General features: G+C 52.0%; 1 protein-coding gene across 1 annotated transcript in view; it reads left to right on the forward strand.

The window, feature by feature from the left end:
- LOC124275495 (RNA helicase aquarius-like) overlaps positions 1-18,895 on the forward strand; it is an 82,699-nt gene that overhangs the window by 23,206 nt on the left and 40,598 nt on the right. The window contains 3 exon segments of the mRNA XM_046711079.1: positions 10,666-10,835; positions 11,261-11,392; positions 18,696-18,830. Of these exon segments, the coding sequence (XP_046567035.1) occupies positions 10,666-10,835; positions 11,261-11,392; positions 18,696-18,830 (437 nt within the window).

Consider the following 18,895-nt stretch of genomic DNA (forward strand, 5'->3'; position numbering starts at 1 on the left):
GCTATGCACGTGACAGGTATGAAGAGGTGTGACAGGTCATGAATAGGGTAAGGTGGGTGCCAACGGTTAACCATCATACGGAGTTTGTTTCTCTGAGTTGTTCAACATTAACCACAAAACCCGTTAGTGAGAATTATTCTGTAGGTTAAAATCTTTAATTCTTTTTTATATATTCCTCCTTGTGGTACTTATAAGCATTTAAATGTCCATTTAAATTCCCTACGACAGTTGTAACAATATTTGAATAAAAATATTTACAAAACAAAAAACTACGTTTTTGTCTTGTGAGACCACCCTTACAGGGCCCTCCGGCCCCCTACAGCCAAGAGCAGGTAACTCTAGACCGTAACCTCGTACCTCACTTTCCATGCTGTCGTTGTACCGACAAGACGTGGGTCCATACAAGAAGGTTTTCCCTGCGACAATTATGAGTGTATCAGAAACTGCAACTGTATGTATGGTTCTCTTTTTTCCCTGCATGGGCGAATTGGAGTTTTTTTCTGAATTTTTTCATTCATAATTTCTAGTTGTAACTTGGTACCTGTCGCGGTCGGCACGCCAGGTGCGTGTCAAGATGGCGGACAGGTCCCGTCGCTAGCCTTCCTGTTCATTGGTTTCCATGTGTTTTCTCAATGTTACAGGTGGTTTTAGTGATTTATCTTTTGTACGTGTAGGGCGTGTGTCCGCTGCTAGCATTTTTCTATCTTACGCTAAAAGTCGTAATTGTTAGTTATGCGGCAGCGTGTATTATGTTATTGTCAACTGCATGCTACGTTTGTCGCATGAGTTGTGTTGCCCATGCGTCTTTTTTCATGTTTATGTATGTGGGTATGGGGATTGCTGCACAGGTTTTTTACTTGTTGCAGTTTAAATCCTGTACTTCGTGCCTTGCTGCCATTCCTGTACGGGATACACACGAGGCGTGCTTACGCTGTCTAGTTCAGGCGGATCATGAGGAAGAGGGCTGTTCGGCATGTGCCATTTTTACGCCCCAAACCATTCGGGCACGGCGGGTAGACCGGTTGTTCTACAGCAATCTGCTTAGGGCGGGGGGTGATATCTGGGCACAGGATCCCCCGTCCAAGCGCTCCCATAGTAAAAAAAAGGGGTCTGCGGGAGCCGTTTCCCATACGGAGCCGGCTCCCAAGAAAGCTAAGGTGACCAAGGAGGCTTCGTCTTCAGGCACGCATGCCCCTTCTGCTTCTCCTACTGCTACCGTGTCTGTTACCGCCACCCCCCCTATTGCTTCAGCACCAGTAGTTCCTGTTGATTCTTTAACCGCTTTATTTCAGGAGCAGATGTCGTCAGTAAAGTCCCTGATCGATACGGCGTTAGCGGGGTTCCGTAAGGAGCTCAGCGCGCCGGTCGTCGGGGGCGGATCTGACACATCTGGGGGGGTTGGCTGCGGCCCGAGCTTCGGCTCGGAGAACGCGCCTCCCCCCGGGCGGCTTGATCCCGGCTTAGGCCGTGGGGATAGCACGCCCTCGGCGTCTGGTGGCGACCTGGCTTTATGCTCTGGTCTGTCACAGGTGCCTGGCGCCGGCGATACAGGTTTGCCCCTGTCATTGCCTGGTGCCCCGACTGGCGGTCGCCTAGGCGCCGACCAGCTCGGGGATACCTCGGCGCCTGGCAGCCAGTCTGGGTTGCCCGGGAAGCCTGTTTCGGCAGGTTCCTCTCGGGCGCCTCGGCGACCTGGCGCGGGTTCCACCCGGCAGGGCGATGCTTTTCCTCTGGCTCCTCTTGACCTTATGAGTCTTTCTGGTCCTGCCTCTGGCATCTCCTCGGCGGTCTCTCAGGAGTCTGAGAGTATGGCGGCCGAGGATTATGCCGAGGTAGATATGGAGGATGAGGAAGGGAGGGAGGAGTCGGAGGCGGGAGTGCCGTACTCCTTTGCCTCGTCCCTGCGGCAGGTTAGGGATAAGCTCGCCGAAGTCCTGCCACAGGTGGCTGTTCCCGTTCAGGCGCCCGACCCCGCGGAGTTTCGGCTCCCGGGGGAGGCGTTCGCGCCTAGCCGGGTTGCCGAGGCACGCCTACGCATTCTCCCATCACTGGTAAGTGAGGTGGTGAATCCTCTCCTGACTGGTACTCGCTCGCGTTTTGATTTGCCGGACGTCGGCAGGCGGTACCAGTTAGGTGAGGAGACGCTCTTCGAACCACCAGTGGTGGACGAGTGCGTCTTTGCCTCAGTCACGTTAGGGGGGTCGTCCTCGTCTTCCCTGGCCTCGGCCAGGCAGGGCAGGCGCCTCCCCCCTTTTCCTGCTAATTCACTGCCGCTGAAGGCTGCATACCGGTCATTCGAAGAATGTTACCGGTGCGCGGCCCAGCACATCAAAGTAGCAGTCCACTCGGCCTACCTGTCTGCTCTGCAGGGACAGCTGGTGGCTCACACAGTGGCCGACTCATCGGTCGGTGCTCATGACAGCTCACGGACATACACTCGCATCTGGCTCGGGATAGCATTCGGTGCTGTGCCAGCCAGATGATGGGTGCCGTCATGGGCTTGCGCCGCCTGTGGTTGTCTGTGGCGCGGTATTCGCCGGCCACACAAGAAGCGCTCCTGCCATTGCCCTATACCATGGGATCTTCCCTGTTCCCTGGGGCATTGCAGGTAGTAAGGGAGGCCGCGGAGGCTGTCTCTACCTTCAAAGCCTTTGTTGGAGCAGCCCTCCGCTCCTCGCCAACGGCCTTCCCCGCTTGTGTCCGCTTATCCTTCTGCCCCGGCGAAGGATGTTGCTAAGTGGACTGCCCCTTTGCAGTCCAAGCGGAGCAGGCGCACGAGAGGCAGGGGCAAGCCTGCTCAAGCGCAGCAGCCTTTTCGGGGCAGGGGGAAGCCAGCCCCGGCTTCCCGCTGATTTCTTCCCCAGAGCCCTTGTTGCCCCCCACTCACGCAAGCGGAGACTTGCCGACTGTGGGGGTGCACTGCCTCCTGCCACCGCGTCCTGTCGGCGGCCCGGCTGTCCCTATTCCTCCGGGAGTGGGAGGCAGCCACCTCAAATCCCTGGGTCCTGTCCACACTCAGGGATGGCCATTTGCCACAGTGGGCGAGATCCTCCGTCCTTCTCGGGGGTTCGGCACTGCCTGTGCCGACCTCCCTTGACAAAGGCGGGGCCAGCTCCGTGCGTCGGTTCAGTCCTTACTGAACAAGGCAGCCATCGAGTGGTTCCTGTGGGTCAACAAGGAGAGGGGTTTTATTCCACCTACTTCCTAGTGACCAAAAGGGCCGGAGGTTCAGACCCATTCTGAATCTCAGAGGGTTGAACCAGTTACTGGAGGTGCCGTCTTTCAGGATGGAGACACTCAGGTCAGTGATCTCCTCCGTCGAGACAGAGGATTGGCTTCGTCAATCGATCTCAAAGGCGCATACCTCCATGTTCCAATGCACCCGAGTTCAAGAAGTACCTCAGGTTCTCCTTCGGCCGGACGTGCTACCAGTTTCAGCGTGCTCCCCTTCGGCATCTCCACGGCGCCAAGGGTGTTCACCAAACTTATGCTAATCCCAGCTCAGTTAGCCAGGTCTCAGGGCAGGTGTTGTCACCCGTACCTAGACGATTGGCTTCTCAGGGCCTTAGGTCCTCAGTTAAGCAGAGCCTCCACACTGTGCGGTGCGTGATGGATACTCTGGTGTCACTGGGCTGGATTATCAACCTCAAGAAATCAGACCTCGTTCCGACGCAGGATCTGATATTCTTGGGGGCCAGATTCAACACGGAGCTAGGGATTGTTTCCCTTGCTCCGGACCGCATCGTCAAAGTCCAGAGTACTGTTTCACAGTTTCTCCAGTCGCCCAATGCGTCAGCCCGAACATGGCTTCGGTTGCTAGGCAACATGGCGGCGACAGTGGACGTGGTTTGGCGTGCGCGTCTGAGGATGCGACCAGTTCAGCAAGCGTTAGCGCAGCTGTTGAGTCCCCACTCGCCAGAGCTCACGAGATTATTCTCACAGCGCCCGAGTGGTTAATTCCTCACTTGCGATGGTGGGCGGATATCGGAATTTGTCAGGGGATCCCCTCGACACCCGACACCTCCCCTCTCAGTTCAGACGGGGCGCTCCCTCACAGGTTGGGGGTCCTGGGCGAGCACTCAGCCTCCGGCCTCTGGTGGGAGCGGGAAGAATCAGCCTACACATCAATGTGTTAGAACTGAGAGCAGTCCGCAGGGTGTTCGAGTGCTTCGGGTGTTGGTGCAGGGCCATGTGGTTAGTCTAGAAATGGACAATCAAGCGGCCATGTCTTACATTCTCAAGCAAAGGCGGCTGGCGTCTCCGTCGGCTCCTTCAGGGGCGTGGCAGTTTCTACTGTGGTGCGATCAGTTCAACATTCGGGTTTTGCCTGTTTATCTCCGGGGTAGACAGCGTCCGTGCAGATGCACTCTCACGGCGTATACTAGCCCCTGCAGTGGATGCTTGACCGGGAGATATTCGGGATTATCTCCCAGTTGTTGAATTGCGTTCCAGGTGGATCTGTTTTGCGTCTGGGGTGACGAACCAGATTCCTGTGTTTTGCTCCCGGATCGGATCGGGGCGTTAATAACGGCGCCTTTCAGCTCGATTGGACGGACAGGGTACTGTGGGCGTTCCCCGATACCACTGATTTCCAGGGTCCTGTCACAGCTGACCGCACAACCAGCTCGGCTACTTGTGCTTCTGGCACCCCTTTGGTCGGCTGCTTGCTGGTTTCGGTAATTCTCAGGTTTCTGGCTCAGCCTCCTGTTCTATTACCTTTTCGACCGGACCTCCTATCCCAGAGCGGGCGCCCACCCGAATCCCAGGATTCAGTGGGTGGCCTGGCAGCGCTGTCAGGGATCGCCTCCATCTGAGTGAATTCCTGCACCAGTTGCAGACACAATTCTGGCTTCGCGGAGGGATTCGACAAACGTTCAATATGAGGATAGATGGGCCTGTTATTCGCGCTGGTGTGTCAACAGGGGGATTCTTGATCCCTTTTCTACAGATTTAGTCTGTGTTTTAGAATTCCTCCAGTCTCGGTTGGACGCCGGTCTAGCGGCTTCAACTGTTCGAGGATATTCTACAGCTATTTCGGCGTTTCATATACCTGTTGACGGTGCTCTCTTGGGGCAGCACCCTCTAGTGCAGCGCTTTTTAGCAGGCGTGGACAGAATCCGTCCGGTTGTACGGCGGATTAGTCCCCTGTGGGACTTGTCAATCGTTCTTGATTGGCTGTCCGGTCCACTGTTTCACAATCTGTCGGCTCTTTCACTCCAGCTGTTGACGTGGAAAACGGCGTTTCTTGTGGCGGTGACTTCAGGCAGGCGGGTTGGCGATATTCATGCAATGTCGGCCGATCCCGCGCTTACTGTTTTCACAAAGACAGAGTTAGCATACGGCTGCCTGATACTTACCGTCCTAAGAAGGATAGTCCCTTCCATGTGGCCGAAGCCTATTGAGCTCCCAGCTTTCCTCAGCCTTCCCTGTCCGGTACCTCTCTCACGGCGTGCTCCGTCTTAGATGTCCGTAAAGACCCTTAAGGCTTATATCAAGCGAACAAGGGGTACCCGTAAGGGTAACCAATTGTTTTGTTGTTATGGCGGGGTTCAGGCTGGTCTTCCGGCGACCAAGCAAACCATTTCTCGGTGGCTTGTCTCTGCCATACATATGAGCTATACTCAAACAGGGCGGATCCCGCCTGTAGGGTTGAAAGCTCATTCGGTTAGGGCAGTTGCTACATCGAAAGCTTACGCTGCAGCCCTGCCCATTGAGGAGATCTGCTCCGCGGCTATTTGGAGCCGTCCGAGTACGTTCATCCGTCATTATCAACTTGACAGACTCTCCAGTGAGCGTGCTCGGTTCGGTCAGTCAGTTCTCTCCAGTGGGCATGGTTCCACCTCTCTAGCTGATTGAGCTTTCGAGGATGTATTGTGTGAACCATTCTCTGCCAATATTTTAACACTGGTGTTGGGTTTTTAAAAATCTTGTGACATTTTCCCTTGGTGATGGGTTTTATGTGGTGATGGTTTTTACTCCCATGTCTTTTGCATTCTGCTCTAGACTTAACTGGCCTTGGAAACTTTGTTGTTCATATTCCGGCATTTCGTTTCTGGGTTATTGCGGGACCCTTATCTTCGCTTCCGAGTAGATTACGGGAGGGAGGGAGGGTGTGTCTCGTTAGTTGCATTAGCGAGGTTTCGCTGGGCAATTTGCATATGTTTGACCCTGACCCTGGCTCATGCCCCCGCCTGATTGGCTATGGTGGACACGTGACCGGGTAAGTGTGCCTTTTCTGCTATAATTAGCTTGGGAAATTCCACTTCTTGTCGGGGGTGTTTATGCAGACAGAATGCCGCTCCTTGGCTCCGTCTTTAGGAGTCTGTCTTATGCTTATAAGTACCCCAAGGAGGAATATATAAAAAAGAATCGAACTAACCTGTAGAGGTTTCAGATTCTTTGAATATATTCCTCCTTGGTAGTCCTCACCTCCCCCCACATTCTGTCTGGCGTGGTTCAGCATGGAAAGTGAGGTCACGAGGTTACGGTCTAGAGTTACCTGCTCTTGGCTGTAGGGGGCCGGAGGGCCCTGTAAGGGTGGTCTCACAAGACAAAAACGTAGTTTTTTGTTTTGTAAATATTTTTATTCAAATATTGTTACAACTGTCGTAGGGAATTTAAATGGACATTTAAATGCTTATAAGTACCCCAAGGAGGAATATATTCAAAGAATCTGAAACCTCTACAGGTTAGTTCGAATTTTGCAAATAGCCGGCAAATGACATCTCTGATGACCCTGATGTAAAAAGAATCTAACTTTGGATGCCTACCTTTTTGTACAAGGTTTTGTTTATTGGTTGTTGGTTTATTTGTCACAATTTTTAGCACGATGTTCTTTTTCATGCCAAGAGCAAAAGTTGTACGTTTCATGTAATGCGACACCTTATAAATCGGTTTGCTACGTCTGCTCTCTTTTTTACAAAAATTCAACAAATTTCTAATTAAACGTTTAGCATCATCTGAATAAGCTTTCATAATGACAGCTAGAAGTAGTCAATGTGAATGAACCAAACGGTCTATCACTGTGCAGTGCACAGGTAACTATCATGAACTGCACGTGCATTGACCTTTATGACCCAACACTGCCGCTGTTACAGGTCATTTGCTCCCTCCCTCTGCAAGCATTCTGCGTTCTGCTGTTTATTTTGTTGACAGTTACATAGACAGATTCTTTAATACAAATGCATAAAATCGGTGATTTACAATGTGATTAGGTTGTCTGACAAAACATCCACTTGCACAGTTTGAGATCGATTGGGTCATTGGATGAAGAGATATTTACAAAAAAAACGGGTCCACATGCATTTCATGCCAAACTATAGCTGGATTATCAGTGTGTATCAGCTTGCTGACTTGGTTGAAGGTTTGTATCAACCATTTGGGTAATACCAGTGGTGCAGTAGGTCAGTGGTATATGTGTCAGGTTGCCATGGTGATGGTCCAGTTTTGACTAATCGATTCTGCCTCTGTGTTATATTTTGTGCAGTCTCACTGTATGCCACATGCATTAAGATTTTATGGAAACAATTAATCCATTGATATCTTTACCTACATTTGATATCATTTCAGTCTGTGCCACTATTGCAGGCCAAGACCAATATTTAAACTTATCGTATCTCACGACTTGCACCTCTCTCTCTCTCGCTTCGACTTTTAGTGGAACGACTGTAAACTTTTTTCCATAGGCCTCCTTGTCCATTCGCCTGTGCACTCCATGCTGCTCTCCTTAATTAGCTTCCTAGTTCCTAATAAAGCTTGCAGCATGCTCCACTAATTGCCCACATGACTACCTTGTATGATCATTCTCTGTACCTGGAATTCAAAGCAGTAATTCAAGCCATCTCACATTGGGCAACAGAGCTTCAATCAACCAGTCTGTTGATCCAATCAGACAATTCGACAGTGGTTTGGTATATAAATCATCTAGGCTTGACAGGCTTGGCGAATCTGCTACAATGGGCGATCAGGTTCTTCCATCTTATTGACTCACTCAACATCGTAGCCAGAGCCAGACACATTCCCAGGTAAAAAATGTGATCGCCGATGCCTTGTCCTGATCCATCCGACCGTCCCCGACAGAGCGGAAGCTACTGCCCCAGATCTTCCAGTCGATGATCTACCTATTATCATGACCTCAAATAGATCTCTTCGCCACAAGATCCAACAACCAACTTCCGAAGTTCGTATCGCCAATCCCAGACCCCTTGGCGTGGGACCTCGACGTGTTGGCAATATCATGGGAGCTCTGCTACCAAAAGTAATACAGAAAGTATTAGCCCCCAGCAACATACTACTGCTTTGGGTCGCACCCTTCTGGCCAGCGCGAAGTTGGTTCGTCAGCTTAAGAAGACTTGCAGAGCCAAACCCAGTACCGCTTCCCAACCGGGACGACTTACTTCATCACCCTCACTTGGAACTGCTCCACAGGTCACCTCAAACCCTCAACCTACACATTTGGCACATCTCCAGAGATCTCTCATAGCTTAGGGCTTCTCTTGCCGAGTGGCCACAGCTATCACTTCCGCGTATCGTACTTCGACCCGTTCCTTGTACGACAACAAGTGGAAGAAGTTTGAAGACTATTGCAATGTTAGGGGAATTACATCTCCCACTTCCACCTCTGCTCAGGTCGTTGCTGAGTTTCTCCAGCATCTCCGCACTACTAAGAAACTCAAGGGTACTATGTTAGCTACCTACTTAGCTGCCTACTTAGCTGCAATCAACTCTGTTTTGGCTACTACTACGGGCACGAAGATTTCCACTGTTTCCGAGTTGCAGAGTCTACTACGCTCCTATAGACTCTATGACCAGTCCAGGAAGTTCAGACCACCGGCCTGGGATCTGTCTGTCTGTCCTTCGTCAAATGATTTCTGCAGACTGTGAACCTTTAGAAGACAAGGACTTCGAACAAGTGACATTCAAGACATTCTTCCTGGTAGCTTTGGCTACCGCTGCTCGTATATCTGAACTGCATGGGCTTGATGTCAGTTGGGTGCAGTTCTAGCGGAAGAAGCATGGCCAGGCATTCCTGGGTCTCCGCTGGGACTTCATTGCGAAAAACCAACTGCCAGGGCAACCGGACCTGATGTTTACCATTCCCCCGTTGTCCACCATTCTTTGACCTGATGATAATGAAGATTTGACATTCTGCCCTGATAGGGCTCTACACATTTACCTTGCTGCCTCCAAGGATCGTCGATGGCTACGAAAGCACCTCTTCATACCATTGTCGACCGCTTTAAGAACTGAGGCTTCCCAGACCCCATTGGCCTTCTGGGTGCGTGCCACGATCCTGCGAGCCTACACCTTTGCAGGGTTGCCTCCTCCAGCCGCTTCCAATCCTCATGAGACTTGTGCACTAGCCTCGTCAATGGCCCTCCATAGGAACTGCTCCTTGACCGCTATCATGGAAGGTTGCTTCTGGCGTTCTGATACAGTTTTCTCTTCACATTAACTGCGAGACCTGTCTGTCACAGATGTCCAGGGACTACACCAGTTCGGACCTCTTGTACTGGCTCAGCAGCTTACATCGGCCCAACAACGCAGATGAGGGACGGTTCCGCTCTCGCTCTTCCGTTCTCATTATATATGTTGAAGAACTACTTCACTTGGCCTCCATACCAATACGGCCGCCAAACGTGGCCTTACGGACCTCTAGCATAACCAGTATGACGATGCAGATGTGTTCAACATTCACACTTACTGACATCTACTCCACAGAGCAATTACGTCAGTGAAGTGTGACACTCCCGAATTACAGTGGATTTCGTTGCGTTCTGCCTCTGAAGTTGCCAGTCACATCCTTTGACAATTTGATGCTGCCCGGAACTGAACGTTAAAACTTGGAGATGCCAAGTTGTGCTTCTCTTTAACCCGCCTCAGTTGGTGTCTGGGGGGACTTCTCGAAGCAGGGGGTGGCCCGATTCTAGTCGCAAGACTGCATTTAACGGGGGTACCTTGTAAAACTTGCGAGGCGAGGCTTACTTACCGAGTTGCGTCCCTTGTCTTGTACAAGGTTGCGGCCGAACACCACATCGCTCGGGAGCACCCATCTCCCTGGGAGTCGTTGTGCTTAGTAAGCCAAGGGGTTCCCGGAGGACCCACTACAAGCATAGGAGTTGCATGCATGCATAACAGGCCTCCCTTGTACATCGCTATCTACAGTTGTCATCAGTCCACACAGCTCCAAGACCAGCTGTTCGCACTGTCCAGACAGAAGGGTAATCTGTGGCCCGCCGTCCAACCGTGGGATAACTGCAAGTCATGAGATAGGATAAGTTTAAAAATTTGAAAATTTTAATATAAATTGTATATTTATATACTTATCCTATCTCTCGCTATGGATACCCGCCCTGCCTCCCCACTACTCCGATTACAATGTTGGCTCCAAAATGAGAATGATCATTCAAGGTAGTCACGTGGGCAATCAGTGGAGCATGCTGCAAGCTTCAGTAGGAACTAGGAAGCTAATTAAGGAGAGCAGCATGGAGTGCACGGGTGAATGGACAAGGAGGCCCATGGAAAAAAGTTTACAGTCGTTCCACTAAAAGTCAAAGCGAGAGAGGGTCAAGTCGTGAGATAGGATAAGTATATAAATATACAATTTATATTAAAATTTTCAATTTCACTTTCGTTATTCCTTCATGATTTCATTATTTCTGACAGGATGTGTATGAAACATTTAACGTGATGATGAGACGTAAACCAAAGGAGAACAACTTCAAGGCTGTGTTGGAGACGATCCGGGACCTAATGAACACTGACTGTGTGGTGCCAGACTGGCTGCACGACCTCATCCTGGGATACGGGGAGCCGGATGCAGCTCATTATGATAAGTACGTCTCACATGCTTGAAGTAATAATAACGATGGTGGTAGGGTAGCCTAGTGGTTAAAGCTTTGGCTCGTCACGCCAAGGACCTGGGTTCGATTCCCCACATGGGTACAATGAGTGAAGCCCATTTCTGGTGTCCCCAGCCGTGATATTGCTGGAATATTGCTAAAAGCGGCGTAAAACCAAACTCAGTCAGTCAGTCGTCACGCCGAGGACCCAGGTTCGATTCCCCACATGGGTACAGTGTGTGAAGCCCATATCTGGTGTCCCTGGCCGTGATATTGCTGGAATATTGCCAAAAGCAGCGTAAAACTCACTCACTCACACAACGATGACTGATTCCATGGTGAAACATGGTACTTGTTGTTACCCTGCATGGCTCTTAATGAGATTAAAATGGGTCTTCACTTGATCTGTATGTTTCCAGAATGCCAAACAAGATCCCCAGTCTGGACTGGAATGACACATTCCTTCACCTTGACCATCTCAAGGCCAGTTTCCTAGACCACCAGATCACCGTGGCAACAGATGACAAGGAGAAACAAGTTCCACCTTTCAGGTACTAAAAGTGATTCATGTTTTCATTGGCATGTGATTCCAATACCAGTGGGAATGTAAGAACAACCACAGGCATGGCTATTTGTTAGCTGGAATGGCTTGTTAGTGCCAATCTTATCTAAATAACCAACCATCTATCTACAGTAGACACTTCGTTTCTTTATTCTTCTTTAGCTTTTAAATGAAATCACACTTACAAGAGTCAACCTGTGGGTTAAGCATTCAACAGTCATGCTGAAGACCCAGGTTAAAATACCCACATGGTTACAATGTGTGAAGCCCATTTCTGGTGTTTCCCTCTGTGATATTGATGGAATATTGCTAAAAGCAGCATAAAACCTGACTCACTCACTCTACAAGTCAACTTTTCATACCGACTGTTCACTCGTCTTCACAACACGGATGTACATGGTAGCCCCACTTCCCACATGCAGTGGTATTAGACCAGAAGAATATATAATGTCCAGGGCCGTATCAAGCTGCAGGCTTCTATAGATAGTTGTTTTTTTTAATCAGTTATGTGTGACCACATTCTCTTCCCACAGAGGTTACTCCTGTCATATCTTCCCAGGTAACCTCTGTTCTAATACGGCCCTTTCATGGTGTGAAGCGTTCAAGACTCGTGATTGGAGGCAATCAGATTTAGTTGTTCAATCAGCGACGTTGTTTCAAAAGTGATCATTCGCAAGGCCTCGGTATTCTTCTTCATAGAGATCGTCCTTGGGGTACATATTATGCATTTTCCGAGCTGAAAATGTCCTGTGACAGTTGTATCAATGTTTTTGAATAAAAATATGGTACAATAAATAAACTTTTTTACCTCCCGTTGCGCATGCGCACCAACTGGGTAAGCACCTAGGCCCGTATCATCATTCCTTCTGCTGTCACTGACTAAACAAGTCGCATCTGTCGAGCAAAGCTGACCTCTTGTGAGATAAAGAGAAAGATAATGTCTGAGACGCCACCTGTATGTATGGTCTTTATTTTGTCCTTTAACGGAACAGTAAAGCTTTGCGGTCGGTTGTTTCATAATTGTGACTTTGTATTAATTATTTACGCTAGCACTTTCCCGTGGTTTACGCACGTGTTGCTATTCGATGGCGGGAAGTTTAGCGTGCCACGTGGTTGTAATATTGCGTATTGAACCAACTATTTCTTCCCGTGGTCACATTCACATATTTTTCAATGTTTTCTACATGTATATTAGACTGCTGGTCCGCTGTTAGCTACATGCTTGCGTGTTTGCTTTCAGGCGTTTTCTTCATGTTCGGTCTGCGGGCAAAGTATCCCCAGGGCCGACCGCCTTGATAAGTGTATCGTGTGCCTTGAGAAAACCGACCATATCTCGGAAACTTGTGAGATTTGTATGGGTTTCTCCCCCCGAGCCCAGAAGAGACGGGCGGCAGACTTCCTATTCTATAGGGAGATGCGTGAGGCGGGAGGGGAATTGACCCAGGTCCCCCCGTCTAAAGCGAAAAAGCCTAGAAGTAAAGGCAGAAAGTCGCGCAGTCAGCCGCCTTCCCCTGCTCCTAGTAGCGGATTTGATATGTCTCTCATTACTCAGTTATTCCAGCAGCACATGGACTCCGTGAAGTCCCTTGTTCACGGGTCGGTTGGAGGTATCCGTCAGGAATTCCTCGCCCACCTGGAGCAGGGGGCTGAGAGTCTGGGGGTGGGATCGCCGAGCCCGGCTCGAACCTCGGCCTGGAGGCGTCTGTCGATCCGTTGCCTCTGGCTTCGGGTCCTGACGCCTCGGACGCCTCGGCTGCCCCGGAGGGGGAGGCTTCGCTCCCAGTCCCCCTCTCGGAGTTGGCGCAGGGTCCGTTGATGATTCCTGGGGTTCCGGTCCCTGCGGCATCCCGCCCCATGAGAGCGGAGGCACCAGTTCTGCCTGGTCTGCCTCCAGTGTCTCGGGACCGGGGTTCGTGCATGATGGCAGGTGCTGACGCGGGGCGCTCTGTCTGTTCTTCCCTCTCCTCTGTGCCTAGTGCTAGGCCGCCCACCGGGTCGGGGTTCGGGTCCTCTTCGCGAGGAGACCCAGCCTCGGACTCGGGCTTGGGCGCCGAGTCCATGGACACTGGGGAGGTTGAGGAGCAGGAGGGTGCCTTCCGTTTTTTGTCGGCTTTACGGGAGGTCCGGCAACGCATTGCCGAGTTCCTTCCCCAGGCCGCGGTGCCTGCCAGCCGCTAGGACTCGACTGAGTTCCGCCTGCCAGGTGAGGCGTTTGCCCCTCGGCAGCCTGCGCAGACGCTGCTCCGCATTCTGCCGTCCTTGGTGCAGGACGTGGTCAATCCCCTCCTGTCTGGGTCTCGCCTCCGTTTCGACTTGCCTGAGCTTGTCCGGAGGTACCAGCTGGGGGAAGATTCCCTGTTCGCTGTACCAATGGTCGACGAATGTGTTTTCACTTCGGTCGCCCTGGGGGGAGGCTCGGCTTCCTCCGGCACAGCTCCGGCTGCCAAGCAAGGGCGTTTGACACCACCTTTTGCCCTCGCGGGCGCCCCCCTGCGGCATGCGTACCGGACCTTCGAGGAGGTCTACCGGAACGCTATGCAGCAGGTGCGGGTAGTGGTCCATGAGGCCTACCTCTCCTCGATACAGAGGTCGGCCCTGGAGGCGGAGGGGCACGCTGGAGACGTTTCTCCGCATGTCATTCTGCTCCGTCAACTATCCGAAGTCCAGGCACACCTCGCGCGCGACTCTTTGCGGTCGGCTGCGTCGACGGTGATGTGCGCAGTCATGGGGATGCGCAAGCTGTGGCTGTCGACGTCTCGGTACTCGGCAGCTACACAGCAGACCTTGCTGGCCCTCCCCTTCCGTCCGGGAGCGACGCTGTTTCCTGGGGCACAGCAGGTCATCCGGGAGGCTGCCGCTGCAGCTACCTCCTTCAAGGACTCTAAGGCCTTGTTGGAGCACCCGCGGGCTTCTCGCCCCCGCGCTCCCGTTCCGACTTTTCTCCGCCAGGGTGCAGCCTACACCCGAGTCTGCTGGCTGACTTCGGCCGCTAGGCAGGGGTAGGCGGAGGAACCGTCCCGCCAAGGGTAAGGGCAAGGAGCAGTCCTCTTCGACTGGCTCCCAGCCTTTTCGCGGGCGCGGGAGGTCTGCCCCGACCTCCCATTAACCCATCAGGCTGTAGACCAAGCCGTGTGTCACTCCCAGTCAGCTCCTCTATTCGGGACCACTCACGCGCTCTTACCCAACGTCCCAGTGGGAGGCCGCCTCTCTCTATTCCTGCCGGAGTGGGAGAAGGCTACAAACAACACTTGGGTGCTGTCCACCGTCAGTGTCGGCGATTTACCACTGTGGAAGCGAGGTCCGCCCGACTTCACCGGCATACGCCGCACTCCGGTGCCGTCATGTCAGGCAAGGGCGGACATATTGCGCGACGAAGTCCAGGCTTTGCTGGACAAGTCCGCTATCGAGCGCATACCACCGGGCGAGGAACAGGCGGGATTTTACTCCACGTACTTCCTCGTTCCGAAGAAAGACGGCGGGTTCCGTCCCATTCTCCACCTCAAGGGGTTGAATCGCATGCTCGAAGTACCATCCTTCAAGATGGAGACACTGCGCTCGGTGATCTCCTCTGTTCAGCCCGGCGATTGGCTCCGTCAATCGACCTCAAGGATGCGTATCTGCATGTGCCCATACATCCATCGTTCAAGCAGTACCTTCGGTTCTCTTACGACGGGATGTGTTACCAATTCAGGGTGCTCCCCTTCGGCATATCTACTGCCCCCAGGGTGTTCACCAAGCTCATGTTAGTCCCGGCTACCCTCGCTCGCTCGCAAGGAAGGCGTTGTTACCCTTACCTCGACGACTGGTTGCTCGGTGCACTGACACAGCCAGCGAGCCTAGATTCTACTCACAAGGTGATAGACATTCTAGTTCGACTGGGGTGGATCATCAACCTCAAGAAATCCGACCTGGTACCCACCCAGGACTTGGTTTTTCTCGAGGCGAGTTTCCAAACACACAAGGATCTCGTTTCCTTGTCGCCCAATCGGGTCACCAGAGTTCGGGAGATGGTGTCTTTGTTCCTCTCCCAGCCCCAGGCACCAGCACGGACTTGGCTCCGTCTACTGGGCCATATGGCGGCGACGATCTCTGTAGTGTGGCGGGCGCGGTTGAAGATGCACCCTATACAGCAAGCTTTGGCGAGTCTGTGGGCTCACTCGGAGGACCTGGAGCGGAGTCTCACAGTCCCCGGGTGGTTGTCTCCTCACCTTCAGTGGTGGACCAATGTTGGGAATCTCACCAGGGGGGTCCCCTTGGAACTCCCGACGCCAGCTCTTACAGTTCAGACCGATGCGTCCCTCACGGGCTGGGGGGGTGTTCTGGGCAGTCTGTCGGTGTCCGGACTCTGGTCCGAAGCCGAAGCCCACCTTCACATCAACGTGTTGGAACTGAGAGCTGTCGCGGTTGGTTTTCGAAGCGCTTCGAGAGCATGTCCAGGGCCAGGTGGTTCGTCTTCAGTTGGACAACCAGACGGCCATGTCGTACATCCTGAAGCAAGGCGGCACGGTGTCCCGAACGCTCCTCCGGGAGACATGGGACTTTCTCCTCTGGTGAGACCAGTGCGATTGTCAGGTACTCCCTGTTTATCTCCTGGGGCTGGAGAACGTGCGAGCAGACGCTCTCTCTCGCCGGATCCTGGCCCCGCACGAGTGGATGCTCGACCGGCAGATATTCGGAGTTATCTCCCAGTTGTACGGGTCGTTCCAGGTGGATCTGTTTGCGGGACGAACCAGATACCCGTGTTCTGCTCTCGAATACCGGACCCGAGGGCGTTGGCTGCCGACGCCTTCCTGCTGGATTGGACGGGCAAAGTGCTCTGGGCATTCCCGCCGTTACCACTTATTCCCCGTGTCCTTTCACAGCTGTCCACCCAGCCAGCTCGGCTGCTTGTGCTACTGGCACCGCTTTGGCCGTCACAGTACTTTCCGGTAATTCTCAGGTTTCTGGCTCAGCCTCCTGTTCTATTACCTTTACGACCGGACATTCTCACTCAGAACGGAGCACCCCACCCCAATCCAAGGATTCAGTGGGTGGCTTGGCCTCTGTCAGGTCTAGCCTTGAAGCACGCGGAATTCCTGCAGCAGTTGCAGACACAATTCTGGCTTCGAGGCGGGATTCGACAAACGTTCAGTATTAGGATAGGTGGTCCCGCTATGCGTGCTGGTGTTCAGATAGGGGGATTGCAGATCCCTTTTCTGCGGATTTAGTCCGAGTATTGGAGTTTTTGCAAGCTCGTTTGGAAGAAGGCCTGGCGGCTTCGACCATTCGTGGCTACTCCGCCGCTATTTCCACTTTTCACACCCCTGTCGATGGTGCTCTTCTGGGGCAGCACCATCTCGTACAGCGCTTTTTAGCTGGCGCGGATCGGGTTCGACCTGCTCGATTGGCTGTCCGGTCCCACTTTCTCACACCTATCGGCTATTTCCACTCAGTTGTTAACTTGGAAGGCTGTTTTTCTGGTGGCGGTAACATCTGGGTGTAGGGTCGGCGATTTACACGCTATGTCGTCCGACCCGGCGCTGACTGTGTTTCACACTGATCGTGTCAGTATTTGCCTCCCGGATACTTACCGCCCGAAGGTCGATCACGCTTTCCATGTGACAGCTCCTATCGAACTTCCCACTCTTACCCAGCCTTCCACATCGGGGACCTCTGCAACGAGCACTCACCCGTTGGATGTCCGTAAGACACTCAAGGTCTATATCAAACGAACACAGGGAATCCGTACAGGTACCCAGCTGTTCTGTTGTTACGGTGGCGGGAAGGCTGGTGTGCCGGCGAGACAAGCAGACTTTGTCTCTGCTGGCTAGTTTCGTATTTGTGCTGCGTTATCAGGCTAAGGGCAAGCCTCCCCTGAGGGTTGAAGGCTCACTTTCGGTCAGGGCAGTAGCCGCATCAAAAGCTTTTGCATCGGCACTCCCCATTGAAGAGATCTGCTCTGCCGCTGTTTGGAGCCGACTGCCTAGCACGTTTATTCGGCATTATCAGCTCGATACACATTCCCGTAATCGCGGCGAGCTTTGGCGTTCTGTTCTCTCCAGTGAACAGTGTCCTGCCACCCTGACCGAGTGAGTCTTGGTTCATTGTTTTTGTTGGCGCTGCTGTTCAATACTGTGTTGTATTGACATATCCGCTGCTGGGCCCTTAACCTCATTTCGATCCTCTACGGAGTATAAAGGTCAGTAGTGAGCGTTTTTTACATTCCCCCCCGGTGCTCTCTAATCGACACAAGGTGGGTGGGGCTTTGTTTACATTTAAGCACCATGTGCGAATTCTTATCTTGACCTGTGAGGTCGCTTCTTTGAGTGCAATTCCTCCCTGTCAGTTCCCCTCCCATAATGCCTCTCGCGGAAGCACAACCTGGGACATGTGACAGGTGAGTGATTATGGCGTCTGTTACATTATTCAATTAACGATAGCTATTTGTGTGTGCTTGGACAGAATTCCCTCCTCCCTGGCCTCCGGTCTTTGGGAGTCTGTGTTTATGCATAATATGTACCCCAAGGACGATCTCTATGAAGAAGAATTAACCAAACCTGAAGAGGTTTTCAATTCTTCGAAGAGAGTAGATCCTTGGGGTAGGGCCTCCGCCTCCCGCAATTCTGTTCACTGATTTATTCAGCAGAAGGAATGATGATACGGGCCTAGGTGCTTACCCAGTTGGTGCGCATGCGCAACGGGAGGTAACTCCACGAGGTGGGGGCCGTATAATAAATAAAAAAGTTTATTTATTGTACAATATTTTTATTCAAAAACATTGATACAACTGTCACAGGACATTTTCAGCTCGGAAAATGCATAATATGTACCCCAAGGACGACTCTCTTCGAAGAATTTAAAACCTCTTCAGGTTTGGTTAAATTTCCGTATACTTCGAGAAAACTAAACCTCTTCTCCTGCGCGATGCGCAAACGTTTCTTCTAGACAGAACTCAGTCATGTTATGATCAGTGGCGTCTCCATCGCCCTCGTTGACAACGGACAAGCTAGCCATTAAACGTCTTGTGTGTAACATCAACACAAGTCCCCGGCAGATGGGGGATATTTGTGGCCTCACATTTGCTTGTGTTAGTGAAGTTGAATCTAAGTCGATGTAACACGTGTTCTGATTGGATAGAAAGAAGGGAGATAATTTGTGTTGCGATCTTTTGCCGCTAGGGGATTTTACGAGAACTGGGAAATATGGCCGTATTAGAACAGAGGTTACGTAGGAAGATATGACAGGAGTAACCTCTGTGGGAAGAGAATGATGTGACCACTGCTGGCAGAAACTTAATTAAACTCCTCTTCAAGGATCAACTTTAAAGAAGAGAAGTCTGAGAGCAAGAGAAAGGAGGGTGTTGACCATCCATCAGTGAGTTTGACTGCAGAGGTTCAGCCTCATGTAACACCAAACAGAGGACCCTACCCCTACAACCAGCCACGAAGGTGAGTACATGCATGCACACACACGCACGCAGGCACACGCACATGTACATGCACACATGCGTGCA

Source organism: Haliotis rubra, unplaced genomic scaffold, assembly GCF_003918875.1.
Source record: "Haliotis rubra isolate DU_JTF1 unplaced genomic scaffold, ASM391887v1 Scf2, whole genome shotgun sequence".
NCBI lineage: Eukaryota > Metazoa > Mollusca > Gastropoda > Lepetellida > Haliotidae > Haliotis > Haliotis rubra.